The following is a 13,864-nucleotide window of genomic DNA, read 5'->3' as shown; positions in this document are numbered from 1 at the left end:
CGTTTAGGCGTTCCTCACTTTTATAGCAGTAGCCACTGTTACCCCTGCAGATTGTACCAACTTGCTGAAAATGAGCGCCGGGTTGGAGCATAACTGCGCAGGACGCGTGGTAAAACCCAATTTTATATCTTTCAACCCTTTATATTCGCACCAAAGTCCAAAGTTAAGGAATCACCTACGTTTCACCGAACGACAAAGCGCTTCTGTTATATGATACAAAGAACGGAGCCAAAAAGCGAAAAAACGTATAAGAAAATTTTGAAATTTTAAAAGAATGCTTGGTATTCAAAAGCAATTTTTCTGCACGGTTGTTTTCCTACCCCTAGGAAAGTGGCATGGCAGCGGCCAGTGGCAGTGTGACGGTAAAAGCTAACAATTATTTGCCAATCTTGACCTATATTACACGGCTCGGAGCCTTCTCAAACCGTAAGGTGGGAAAGACAGATGTATCGACTGCTGGCCTGTAGATTATAAGTATTAATTTCACGAATTGAGTCTCGCTTTTAATCGTTTTTCGAGCCAGGACCGCGAATTCTTAAAATGGGGCACCAACAAGTCGTTGTGTTATAAAGCATACCTTTTTATGGCAGCTATCTTGGTTTTCCGGGAGGCTGCTACTGCTGGTGTTGCTGGTGTACTCTTGCCTTCTTGCCTGGTGGGTTTTACCTTTCATAAAATAACACTGGTCTCCGCTAGTGCCTACTCGGCTAATCGTAAGGGGGCTCCGGGAAGTTGCACCAGGTAACGCTTGCCTCCCCGTACCCAAATTCCCGGGGCGGGAGGGGAAGGGATTGGTGGCAAAGCTTAAGCGAAAGCCCCAGTTCATACCTCCATCAGGTTCCCTTTGCTTGGAAATTCGAAGTCTTCGCGAAGAGATTATGGCCTCGAACGTTTGTGGTTTCTCTTTGTGTTTGCAGTATGCGGGCTCCTGGAGCAGGGCGTCTTGGCAGTCCTTGGGCCAGGAAGTCCATCCACGGCGTCGCTCGTGAGCAGCGCTTGTGCCAGACATCGAGTGCCGCACGTGTACGTGCACCGCGACTCGGAAGCTACAGCCAGTCTTATTCCTGACTCCATCTCTCTCACACTGGCACCATCACCAGAGGAACTTGGTCTCGCATACAGGCATCTCGTAGAGGCGCAGCATTGGAAGCAATTTACTATTATCTACGAGAAACCGGAAGGTAGGAAAACTTTTACTGACGAATACCGTTACGCGCGTGACTAGAATAACAGAGATGGTTAACACAGAGCTTCTTCAGGCAGTTCTTTCTTTATGCGTGTGTGTTTTGCAGCCACTTTATTTTTACAGAATCTTTTCAACTTTATTAAAATGACTACAAGTCTGCAAGTTTTGAAAGCATTTTAGCGTTGAAACCTCGAACCTCCCTTCCTCGGATTAGAAGCAAAGTGAAAATCACGAGCGTGATGTCTAATCATTCGTGTAGAATTTTGTAGGTAATCATTTCCTGTGAACAACTGCGCTACCATTAAAAATGCAAAAATTCTGCCTTTAAACTGAAAAGGTTAAAAGGTGATTAGAAAAACTGAATCTCGGTGCTTGTAGCTACCGTTTCTGCTAAGGGACGACAAAAAGCCACCGCTTCTTTGAACTTAGCTTGAAGACGGCGAAGCAGGGTCTGACGCATAGCGCCTTGCCTAAGCATCCGCGACAAGATTTAGTGGGGGGGATGTAGGTCCATGGGTAATATTTTATTACGGCTCCTCGGCATAAATCCAAGAAATGGCGTGCTTATATCACTTCAGTGTTCCTGTATGCCAGCAATGTCCATGCGCGAGCTCTGAATGACGAAGAAGGGACTAGAAAATGTTTCACCCAACAACACTGAAGTTACAAATAGTTGGCAGAGAGGGGGGGGGGGGGGGGGGGGGGGCTCCAAAACATGGGAGCATCGGAACCAACGTCGTCTGAGCATCTCGACGCCAAATCCTTTTCGAAATGGCTGGCATATCAGGCATTCTCTCCGTTTTAGCTGTGCAAACAATGCTGCCAATGCATGCGTCTAGGTGAAAGTAGGAATGTACAATCAAGGTTATTTAGCATGGCCAAGTATCGTTAATTTGATGATGTGCAAGTCCATTCACCAAAGCTGATACACGAGCCAGATTACACAAAATAAATCATACTGTTCCTCGCACGCAAATGACCAATGCATGTGCGGATTTCATTGCTGAGGTGTAGTTCAGAATGTTGCCAATTTTTTTGGATATGCACATAATGGGCCGAGCCGGAACATAAAGGTAGCTGGCTTGCTAAAAATCTAGAGTTACCTGTAGTAGCGTTGAAGGGATTCTAATTCTAACTTTCGATACAACAGCGCTAAACCTGGTATGACGCAAAGACCCCGTTGCATCAGGAAGGTAGTCTTGTCTACGGCCGATATTATTGCATTACTCCTTAATAATAGAACTTTCAAGATTGGTGTGCATTCCTTATCGTTCCTAGAGCATCTCGTGTGGTGCATACTCAAATAACAACAATCTGGTTGAAGTCAGGCTGTTATCGTTGAACAATTTATTGAACAAATAAAGGTTGTGGACCTATGCAGGATCGCCGCAACCCAATTATCGGTGATCCGCTTTACCCTGCAGCATTGGTGAGGCTCCGGAGCCTACTCCAGCTCTCCTCGCCATCCGCTCAGCCCATTCCAGTTTCTCTTCGGCGCCTCCGCGATAACCGGGATCCTCGACCTCTTCTTCGGGAGATTGCCAAGGCCGGCGAAAATAATATTGTGCTTGACCTTACCGCCCCGAGGCTAGCCGATGTGCTGAGACACGTAAGTAGGCCATATTTTGGTATTATTAAGACCGACATACTATCATAATTGGCAGAAGTCCTTATTTATGTTAGCACCGTTTTATTAGATGGGAATAATAAGAAAACACCTAGAAAAGATATGAATTTTGAGACATCTTTGAGCCCAGGTCTATCTTCTTTTGCTGTGATGGCCGAAGCAAATGTAACCTTTCTCTCAAATATGGATATCCAACATGCCCCAATAGCTACTTTAAAACAAGAAAAACAGCTTGCACGCTTGGTGCGCAATTATTGCAAAAACTTTGACCCTCAGAGCCTTTTCACCTAACACCGTTCTCGTTTAGCTGAAAGCTGTACCCAAGCCGGCATATTACGGTTTGTTACCCCTAAAACGCATTTAAAACAAATAGAGAAGTGAGAGAAAAGGCCTGTGTACATTCTTCACGGATTACCCGCCGCGGTGGCTCAGTGGCTTTGGCGTTAGGCTGCTGAGCCCAAGGACGCAGATTCCCGCACTTTTACGGCACGTTAAAGATTCCTAGTTTGTCAAATAATCCGGAGCCATCCACTACGGCGCACCTCATCGCCTGTGTAGCGTCGACGCGTTCAAACCCACAATCAATCAATCAATCAATCAATCAATCAATCAATCAATCAATCAATCAATCAATCAATCAATCAATCAATCAATCAATCAATCAATCAATAGTCACGGATTCGAAAAACACTAGCGCCACCGACAGAAATTTAGGGCACAGGAAATGCAGAGTAAAAATTAATGCACCTTGAATTTAAGCAAAAAAAAAAAAAGCGGCATGGGCGGAAGTTGACGTTCTAATATTGCTAGGCTTGAGGCAGGGCTGCAATGTTTGTGAGAACTGATTTTCCGGTAGCACCGCTGAAAGGGAAGGATTCCGAGAAAGCAGGTACCTTTGCGGCTTTAGTTAGGCTGGTGTGAAAGCTTTTGTCGTCAGCGTGCTGCAATTGTACCTCATTGAGGAGGCTGTCTTGAGTTATCAAGGTTCGACTCAAACTAGCTGATATGTATCCCGGGAAATACTCACCAGTCTCCAAACAACATTTACAATAAGCTAGCAGCTTCAAGTCTTATAATTTGGGTAGTTTGGAACAGTAATTCTAATTTCAGGTGTTAAATTTTTACGTAGGGCCATAATTTTTGTTATACACTCGGCTCCCCTTAATAAGTCTATAGGGACCGCACAAACCTTCGAACGAACCGGACTCCCAGTTATTGGAAAAGCAGATTAACAGCATTGCCATAAGTCCGTAACACGTCTCCCTTCCTGATTTAGTTCAGAATCTGACTTCCGTCGCCAAGTACAGCGCAAAACACTAATTGCCATGTCAGTTCATAATTATCGAAGCTTTGAACAGCCACCACGAAACTTCGTACACCGCGCTGTGTGCAACGAAAAATCGTGAGGGCCTGAAAATAGAAGGATGCGTACGGTGGCGTGAATCTGAACTGGCCTTCCACTTTACCAACTGGACGCTGCCTCAGTGGTGCCGGCGGCAACAGAGTACAGAGCAAGGCGCTGTTTGGCGCTTGAACATTTTGAATTTGGCCGAGAAATGACGGTCACTTAAATGGCTTTTATGCAATAGAACTTCGAATAAACCGATATAATGCGTTTTAGCTTTACATTATCGACTGATTTTATCTATTGGATTGCATGTAAAATTTCTGATATCAGCACATCACTTCCAGTGCCCCGAACATTCCTATTGGCGACTTAGAATTATCGAGAGTCGTCTGTATAGACTTTCCGGTAGGACTGTAAACGAAGGAAGTAAACTTTTTTGTGCCGTTATATAATATTTGAGCTTTCAAATGGTTCAACATCTGAATTTCCTGCCTTACACTTCACATGATTTCACTGCGTTGTGGGCAGAATATGCTCAAGTTCACTTCTCATTAAGTAGACGCAACTGAATACGCGGTGAGGGAACGGATTAAGCACGAATTAACTTTAATGGTGGTTTGGGGTGAAAATGGTTAGTTGTTTTTTGAAGATATCCTTACGAGCTGTTATGGTATTGCTTTTCAATTTCAGGCACAGAAAATTGGAATCATCACGGAGTATCACAATTACATTGTCACTACACTGGTAAGTCCCAAGTTTCGCTTTAAATAACTTCAACGTTTGTTATGTTACCATACATGTGATTAGCATACTATGTTAACACTGACCGGTCAAGCGAAGCTGTTCTTTCTATATTATTGGCGTAGAATATAAAAAATATTATCTTCAGAATGAAATACACGCTATATATTAATTGGCTGATTTTGTGCTTCGGGTTTCTGGTTTGTATGTGTGATTGGATTAAATGAAAAGGGATATATGACGACGGCATTACTATTGTTTGCTTTATGAAAGTAAGTTCATACCTTATAATTTAAAATAAACATGATTACGTGCAGTTTTATGAGAAGCAACTGCAAACATTTATAAAAATACTTTTTCGCAATAGCCAGGAGGAAACGGAGCAAAAATGTACAAAGTACCCCGCTCTGCCACAAGTTCCAGTTTTCAGACGACAACGAAAATTCACATATCTTAGCGTCGTGTTAAAAAAAATACTGGGGGAAAAATAACTATTCACGATCTAAAGCTTCGAGCCGTACCACTCTTTCAATCTTAGCTTCATTGGGCAAAAATACAACGCATTCTGTCTGCCTTATCTATGAATAGAAAACAAGGAATTTTGAGCACCTGCCTCTAGTTCCCGTCTTCGCTACACACTTTTTTTTACCGGATGACAATCTACGAGTGTGGCTCAGGTTTTACAATGGTGAATAGGGGGTTTGATTTTCGCGCCTGAGTGTTTATAAATCAACTCATGATATTCTCTAAGGTTTCAGCAGATATTCCGAGCAATATGAGTGCGATCTGATTTCCAAACACTCATAAAAGTGGGAAATGAGCTGCACTTGACGTAATTTGCATCCTTGGGAGTACAAAACCGCGAATTTCTGGTGCGTACAGTGTATATCTAGCTAGTTGCTGCCTGCTTACCAAAAGCAAGTCAGACCCAGCTTTCTCGCTCAAAATTCCGACCTCTCAGCAACCTAGGAAAAGCACTTCAGGAAAGTGATATTTGGCACAAAGCACGAAGTCAACGTGAAGATGAAAACACCAGAAGAACTTTCCAGGATTTGGAATATTTCATGTGCAATTCGCTGTCAAATCTGACTCCCCATGCATTTCTATGGGATAGTTTCCATGGCTCAGGAACCTAGCCGCAAAACATGCAAGACTTGAAACTGTGCGCAAACCAAGTTTTCACCCCTAATATTAGCAGCGAAAAAGAACTTTACATCACGCTAAATACCTACAGAGTAATCACTGTTGAAAGGACTGCCATGAGCGGGAAAGCTGCACATGTCAATCATTTTCTCTTGTAAGGTGCTTTCAACACACTTTGCCTAGACCTGCAGTGTTAATAACACCGGCGGCGGGTTAGGAAGGTACTTGCGCCAAGACTTACACCAGGCTGCAGGTTCGATTTCAAGTATGGGAGGTTGCTTTTCTGGTGAATAAAAAACCCCCTAAACGCTGGTGTGTCTGGCATACTCGTGGGTTTCGCAGATTCCCAATAGCTGTAATTGACTTCCTAGCAACCTAATTTGATGACTCGCCCGCTCCAGCTGCGGCTTCGAGTCATATAATTATATTAGAAATGATGCTTCGTGGATGCATGCGAAAACTTAAAATTTCTTCAAATAATTTTCAGTCAAAAAAGTTTTACTTGACTTGCACATTAGACGCCCGTGCAGTCTTTATCGCGGTGGCTTTCAATGCAGGATCTCCACACAATAGACCTGTCGGACTTTCAAAACTCTCGAACCAACCTCAGTGCCTTTCAACTACTGAATAGAGACTTATGGGAGCAGGACATAGGGGCCATGCGCGAGGCGTATGCCCGCACTGGGATCTACCCCCTCTTTCTCGGAAATCGTGCTCCCAGGAGGCCAGTAAGGGTACGTAAGCTTATGTTTTTCTGGTGTGTTTAAAGCTTTTAATATTCGCGCAGTCATATCCCCCTTCGTCCAAAAAGAGCAAAACAATACTTTGTCCTGTGAAATCTCGTTGTGAGACCCAATCTATTTTTAATGTTCTCGGAAATTTATGTTGCATTGCATCTTGGTATAATTATTGTAGTTAAAGAAATGTAATGGGGCTCCTTCATGGAATACATATTGTGACTATGGGTAACCTCAATGCGGATGGCGGGTTTAAATTATTGTATCTCCCATTTACTTTTGTCAGCTGAGCGAATATTTTTTACACCTACGCTATCCAACGGTAAAGCGTTAAATGTTTCGGAGCGCTAAAATATTTTGGTTTTCACGCAGGCTGCAAAGAAGATCCTGGTTGCCATCTTCACGTCACGTGTACATACACGTCACGTGTGCGACGATGCGTTCGGCATTATTAGTGATTGTCGCGCGCACTTTTTATGGCAGTGTGGGCAGAGGCCTTTGGGATTATTTTTCAAAATTACTTAGTAGTGAACAGCACCGAACAGCCCCTTCAGAAATTACCATCACCAAGTCGAGAAGGATGTAAGCAAGTTTCGTATAGAGATGTTCGGTGAAGTACTTAGTGGAGTTTATTTCTAACAAAAGTTGTCCTTTTTTGTTCCATATAAATAGCGGAGGCCCGGCACTACTGTGTTATTTGCAACCTAACTGGGGAAGTGGTTGGCTGTGGTAATTTACTTCTTACTACATGCTTCATATCCTAGGTAGACGCAGCGCTGGCCCAAGACGCCCTCGATATCCTGGTGCGCGTCATTCAGAGCATGGCCAGGGCGAAAACGTTGGGCCGTCCACCCAGCGTGCGCTGCAGAGGAGGCGATCCAACTTTGAGGCCCTGGGCTCAATCGAGGACGCTTGTTGAAGCCGTCAAAAAGGTGCGATATCACTTAAGCATATGGAAATAGGAAAGTGTACTAAAATTGAGGGGAAGCCGTCACGAGTACAGAGTAGAGTGCTCAACTGACAATGGCTTCATTAAAAACTGAGGCATTCCATAAAATACCAGCCCCTCACGGCTATTAGTAGAGGAAAACAATATAAGGCGATCTTTTTACACGCGAACTAGTGTTACGCGAAAAGGTGATAACCAGATTATTTTTTTTCTAGAACAGGTCATGCGCAGTTTGCAGGTGAGGGGGGGGGGGGGGGGTATGTCAATTCAGGACAGTTAGTTGAACAGTGTTATGTCGACTGTGCTTTGGGTTCTGCATTTTCTAGATGTTTTTTTGCTTTTAAGTGTTTTTTATCTTTTTGTTTTACCTGTCCTAGTTTGCGCTGGAAGGTGCGTTCCCTAACTTTGCTAAACTTGTTAGTAGAAAGTATGCTTTAAAGAGCAACCGCTAACCGTAAAACTACGTACGATTACTGCAATGGAACAAAAAACCAGTACTGGTGTAGAACAGACACAATGTAAAATAAAGAAGGGTATTTACAGTCGCGAAAGCTACACTTCCTGTACAAAAATTGTTTCAGATATTTTATAATATTGGTAATACACTTAGCAATGTTCTTCTCCTGCCATACTTTTTGCTTTACTCACCGTGTTCAGAATAGAATAGCATCGTTTATTTTGCATCACAGGGGGCATCATGCGGCCGGCCGCCGGAAAATGCAGAGGAAAAACCGCTTGTGGGAGCCGTAGGCCAACACGTCGAAAGATATACAGCACATGTTAAAACACGTGCAAGCAACTTTTGTACTACACCATTTACTCACAGATTGGCGGTGCCGCCGAACTCCTCGTTAGCAGGTGCACAGCGCATTGAAAAGCAAGCAACTCTGATGCTATAACATAGAGTCATCTATGTATCCGCAGATGCCCTTGCGCAATATAACACCTACATTACTGCTCCTACTACCTCGTTGTGCAGAGTACCATCTGACCGGTCCGCGACAATATCCAAGCACTAAAGAGAAGACCTCATGACAGACACTGTCTATCCCAAACACGACGATTTGTGAAGAGTCAGAACAATAATAAGATTACTTATGCTCCCACTAACAAAATAAAAAGAAAGTTTATTTGACATCAGGAAGGCGGCCGCGCTCTAGGAGAACGAGACCTGGTATAAGCTGCAGAAAGTGCTGAGGGGTAATAGCTCTAATTTGGCAGATTGTTTTGATGGTGCTGTGTGGACACTAAAAAGCAGTGTTCAAGCCACGAGCGCTTAACAGCTACGAATTTTAAGGGCATCGTTTGACTGAAAATCTTAGAAAAAGGGTTTTCATTTGACTTAGTTGGTGGCTAAACTTTGCTCTATAAAAAGTAGCGTTCAGATTTTGTAAGAGCAGAAGCTACATTTATTAACCTATTTAACGTAACTGACCACAAGAAAGCGCTACGCTTGTCGAGGGATGCACTGCGGAAATTTTCTGCGGGGGCACACAAGGCAACAACCAACAAAGAAAAGTAGTACTTAAAATAAGTCTAACAATAAATTTCTTTGTGTGCCCAAATGGCTAGGGTAAACAAAGAAAGCAGTTTAAAACATTACAAAATACTCGCGCCCACAATGTGCTCAGAGTTTGGGCCAGCGTCTGATAAAGATGTCCCGGGCGTTAATAAAGCATTCCTGACAATTAGCGTGCGGTGCGGAAATCGAAATCCTGAATAAACCCGTGATGCTCTGTCACTCTCACTACCACTTGAGTCCGTCACCCCGCTTGAGTCACCGCTCTTCGTATCCCACACATGTCGGCTTCTCTTCTGTTGAAGTGTTATGTAATCAAACACTTGACTCGAACACTTGAAAAGAACTCGGCCACGTGGTGAACCTAGACAAGCGTTAAGCCTAGCCGTGCACGGGAATCTAGAGATTGCACTGCTACAACAGCGGTGACTCAACAACAAAGCCAGCGTAGGCGATTGACGACATGGGAAAAGGCGCCCTTCCTCGCAGAAAGAAACATCCCCCTCGCGAGGGGCACGATCAAATGCAGAGCATTTCCGCGGGGCGCGCGCCTGCAAGTCGTATGGATTACGTATTGGTTGTTGTTGTAATTGTTGTCTTCCAGCGTAGACATTGTCGATGAAGTCGATGGTGAAACGTGCCGTGAACCCCCTGCCGCGGCTATGACGCAACGTGGAGCGGCTATGACGCAACGTGGCGCGGCTATGACGCAACACAATCCAACACAATCCACTTTAATCCAATCCAATCCAAGCCAATCCAATCGAATCCAATCCAATGCCCCTCGCGAGAGAGTGTTACAGCGCCGAAATCGCGCCACCACACGAACGCGTGATGTTGACGTCACGATCACGCCACAGATGTTAGCGACCGGAGCGCGCGCGAACGACATATGCGGTTTAAGCGCGAACCGACCGCGGCAAGAGAGCGCGATGCGAGCGCCCCCACCTGTTCTTGCGCGCGAACCGGCTGTTGCTCAGCGCGAACCGAACGCAGCGAGAGAGGGTGTTGCGAGCGGAGAGAAGGCGAGGAGGACGCGGGGGAGAGGGCGTACCTGTGGCCGACGGTTGAATGAGTCAAGGATATAAGGCGTGTTCGTAACCTTCCGTTCTGTGTCGGCTTTGTGGCCCAGTGGGTAGAGCACCATGTACCTTACGTTCCGCCTGCAGAGTCATGGGATCGAAACCTGGCGCCGGTAAGTATTATTTTTTTATATAGTGTAGGGGGAGCGATGCGGACTACGGACGTCAACGCGGGTGACATCGTGAGTTACTAAAATGCTCTGCATTTAAAAAACAATTCAAATTACATTTACTGATAACATGAACCGGATAGATACGAGGCCGATTAAGGAGGAGTAATACAGGAAGAAGCTGGACGCCAGTTGAAAATAAATTGTGATGTCATGTTAAGTACAAGACAGTTTTTATTCCATCCCAGTAATTACCAATCCGTTTTGTCCAGTGCCAGGGAATGTGGCGAACGTGGCAGTAATTTTTCGACATGGCTTGTAGTGGCCCACCCTACTTCTGTGACCACGTGGAAATAAAACCGCATCAGCTGCTACAAACAACCGCATATTAGTCCGTATAGCGGGGCAGCTTGCCGAGATCAAAACAATTTAAAATTCTCTTACAGGGTAAATAGGACAATCATCCATAGCGGATCCATGGTAGTAGAGACAAAGTATTTCTTTGCACATCCCGTTGCTGTCAGAGATAGCAAAAATGTTATATGAGGATATTATGAGAATCTTTGGCTTAATCTTCACCATGGCGTTGACTTTCTTACACGCTTACACACACGGAACTGGCCTCGCATACACAAATAGATACTTATAGATACACAAATAGATACTGCACGAACATTTTTATTTATTCTGCTTTTATTGTCGTATATATTTATTAAACACGTACATTCGCACATATATTATATATATATATATATATATATATATATATATATATATATATATATATATATATATATATATATATATATATATATATATATATATATATATATATATATATATATATATATATATATATATATATATATATATATATGCCAAGGTAGCATAAGAGGGTTTCCTGCCAGTTACCCGCTTATGACAGGCTGTAGACGTTCGCGTCACGCCCCGGGGGTTGCAAAGAAGGTCCCCTTCTCCCCGTGTAGTCTGAGTGGCGCTGGCTACCGCCCTCAAGCGTCAGATACAGTTGTAGTAAATATAAATACCCCAGAAAGTGTAGGAGACCACAGTCGCCCAGATAGCCGAATTGGTAAGGCATTCGAGATCTAATCGAAAGGCGTGGGTTCGGTCCCCACTCTGGGCGCGTGTTTTTGTTTCTTTCTTTCTCACGTAATTATTAAAATAAAAAAAACAATGTAACGTCACTAACGGTAACAAATAGTCTAACCATTCCCCTATGCCGTCTTTGGCGTTGTAGACTGCCGGCATTTCTTTCTGTATTTCCTAACGAGCCCCTCATTTCCAAACCAGTTTATCGTGCGAAAGCTTAGCGAGGGCCTCGGTTCTGGCAGCCTTGATGCCAAGGTAGCATAAGAGGGTTTCCTGCCAGTTACCCGCTTATGACAGGCTGTAGACGTTCGCGTCACGCCCCGGGGGTTGAAAAGAAGGTACCCTTCTCCCCGTGTAGTCTGAGTGGCCCTGGCTACCACCCTAAAGCGTCATATACAGTTGTAGTAAATATAAATACCCCAGAAAGTGAAGGAGAGCACAGTCGCCCAGATAGCCGAATTGGTAAGGCATTCGAGATCTAATCGAAAGGCGTGGGTTCGGTCCCCACTCTGGGCGCGTGTTTTTCTTTCTTTCTTTCTCACGTAATTAATAAAATAAAAAAAATAATGTAACGTCACTAGCGGTAACAAATAGTCTAACCATTCCCCTATGCCGTCTTTGGCGTTGTAGACTGCCGGCATTTCTTTCTATATATATATATAGGACAGAAAATAGGCCGCGGCGGCCGCTTTTCTGATGGAGGCGAAAAGCAAAAACGCCCGTGTGTACGAGATTTCGGCGCACGATAAAGATCCCCAGGTGGTCAAAATTAATCCGGAGCCCTCCACTACGGCGCGCCTCATCGCCTGCGTTGCGTCGGCGCGTTAAACCCCACAATCAATCAAGGACAGAAAATAAGGGTTGGCAGTCAAGAAAACCTCAGAAAGCAAAGGGGAGGTTTTGGTGGGTCATAGAAACAGATGAAGAACTTTTTGACTCCGAAAGAAAGTGATGAAAAAATTCCCGCCGGGTGGGATCCGAACTCACGACCTCCAGAATACCGGTCTGGTGCGGCGCTGGCTACCACCCCCAAGTGCAGGAAACAAAAAATACCTTTACATAAATACCCGAAAAAGTGGTTGGGAAACAGCCCCGCCGGTAGCGTAGTGGTTATCGCACCAGACAGCCATTCTGGAGGTCGTGGGTTCGGATCCCACCCGGCGGGCATTTTTTCATCACTTTCTCTCTGACTCAAAAAGTTCTTCATCTGTTTCTATGACCCACCACAACCTCCCCTTTGCTTTCTGAGGTTTTCTTGAATGCCAACCCTTATTTTCTATCTTATTTCACCGAGCCCCTCATTTCCCATTCCTGATTCGCTACATGCCTAGCGAGGGCCTCTGATCTGGCAGTCTTGGTGCCAAAGGTAGCTTAAGAGCGTTCAACGCTGGTCGACCACTCTCGACATGTCCTAGACACTCGAGTCACGGCCCGGGGGTTAAAAAGAAGGTCCCCTTCACCCCGTGTAGTCCGAGTGGCGCTGGCTACCACCCCCAAGTGCAGGAAACAAAAAATACCTTAACATAGATACCCGAGAAAGTGGTGGGGAAACAGCCCCGCCGGTAGCGTAGTGGTTTTCGCACCAGACCGGTATTCTGGAGGTCGTGGGTTCGGATCGCACCCGGCGGGCATTTTTCATCACTTTCTTTTTGACTCAAATAGTTCGTTATATATATATATATATATGTATGTATGTATGTTATCATACTCACATATAGTCCACTTTTGAGTTTGTGCTGTGCCGTGTGCCCGACAAAACGCACTAGCTGCCCAAAGACGGCAAAACGTAGCAATATGTTCCCAGCAAGCAGTAAAAAAAAGCACCAGCAGGTTGCTGACGCAATTACATCTCAGTTTGCCGAGCCCTACCCTACTTCACCGGTCCTGCAACGGTCCTACTAATCACGGTGCAGCGTTAACGACTTCTCGTTGTCAGAGACTGCAACTTAATTTACCATCGCAAAGAAAGCCACGCTCTACTTGCACTTATTTTGCGAGAGATTGAAAGATGCTTTTACACGGCCTGGTAGGGCGTTCACATGTCCGGTATCATGAACTAAACAACTGCTCACTGTAACTTAGGTCAAACACGCTTACGTGCCTTGCTTCAAAGAGAGTGAGCTTAGAGCTGGTTTCTGTCCATGGTCTCCATGGAGACCCGCTAATTCAACTACGCAGAGGCATTAGGCGAAGGGGTACCGTGGCGCTATGCTCTGAGGAGTTTACCATGCCGCAGCGCAAGCGCTTCCTTTAAATTTTTCAGGGACTCACAACAGAGGAACAATAAAATTACCCTCGGATATGTAGTTGCG

General features: G+C 44.7%; 1 protein-coding gene and 1 non-coding gene across 2 annotated transcripts in view; both read left to right on the top strand.

Moving 5' to 3' along the window:
* LOC144153690 (glutamate receptor ionotropic, kainate 2-like) overlaps positions 1 to 13,864 on the top strand; it is a 131,620-nt gene that overhangs the window by 72,459 nt on the left and 45,297 nt on the right. The window contains exons 3-7 of the mRNA XM_077685364.1: positions 918 to 1,181; positions 2,611 to 2,795; positions 4,852 to 4,905; positions 6,603 to 6,779; positions 7,547 to 7,714. Coding sequence (XP_077541490.1) covers positions 918 to 1,181; positions 2,611 to 2,795; positions 4,852 to 4,905; positions 6,603 to 6,779; positions 7,547 to 7,714 — 848 coding nt within the window. The remainder of the gene's footprint in view (positions 1 to 917; positions 1,182 to 2,610; positions 2,796 to 4,851; positions 4,906 to 6,602; positions 6,780 to 7,546; positions 7,715 to 13,864) is intronic.
* Positions 12,645 to 12,717, top strand: Trnag-gcc (transfer RNA glycine (anticodon GCC)). Its single transcript has one exon. It is a non-coding gene; the product is annotated as a tRNA-Gly (tRNA).

This window comes from Haemaphysalis longicornis, unplaced genomic scaffold (genome assembly GCF_048455015.1).
Source record: "Haemaphysalis longicornis isolate Haplotype H1 unplaced genomic scaffold, Haemaphysalis longicornis Haplotype H1 scaffold_9, whole genome shotgun sequence".
NCBI classification, from domain to species: domain Eukaryota; kingdom Metazoa; phylum Arthropoda; class Arachnida; order Ixodida; family Ixodidae; genus Haemaphysalis; species Haemaphysalis longicornis.
The sequence above is the reverse complement of the archived record's forward strand: the minus strand, read 5'-3'. Positions and strand labels throughout refer to the sequence as shown.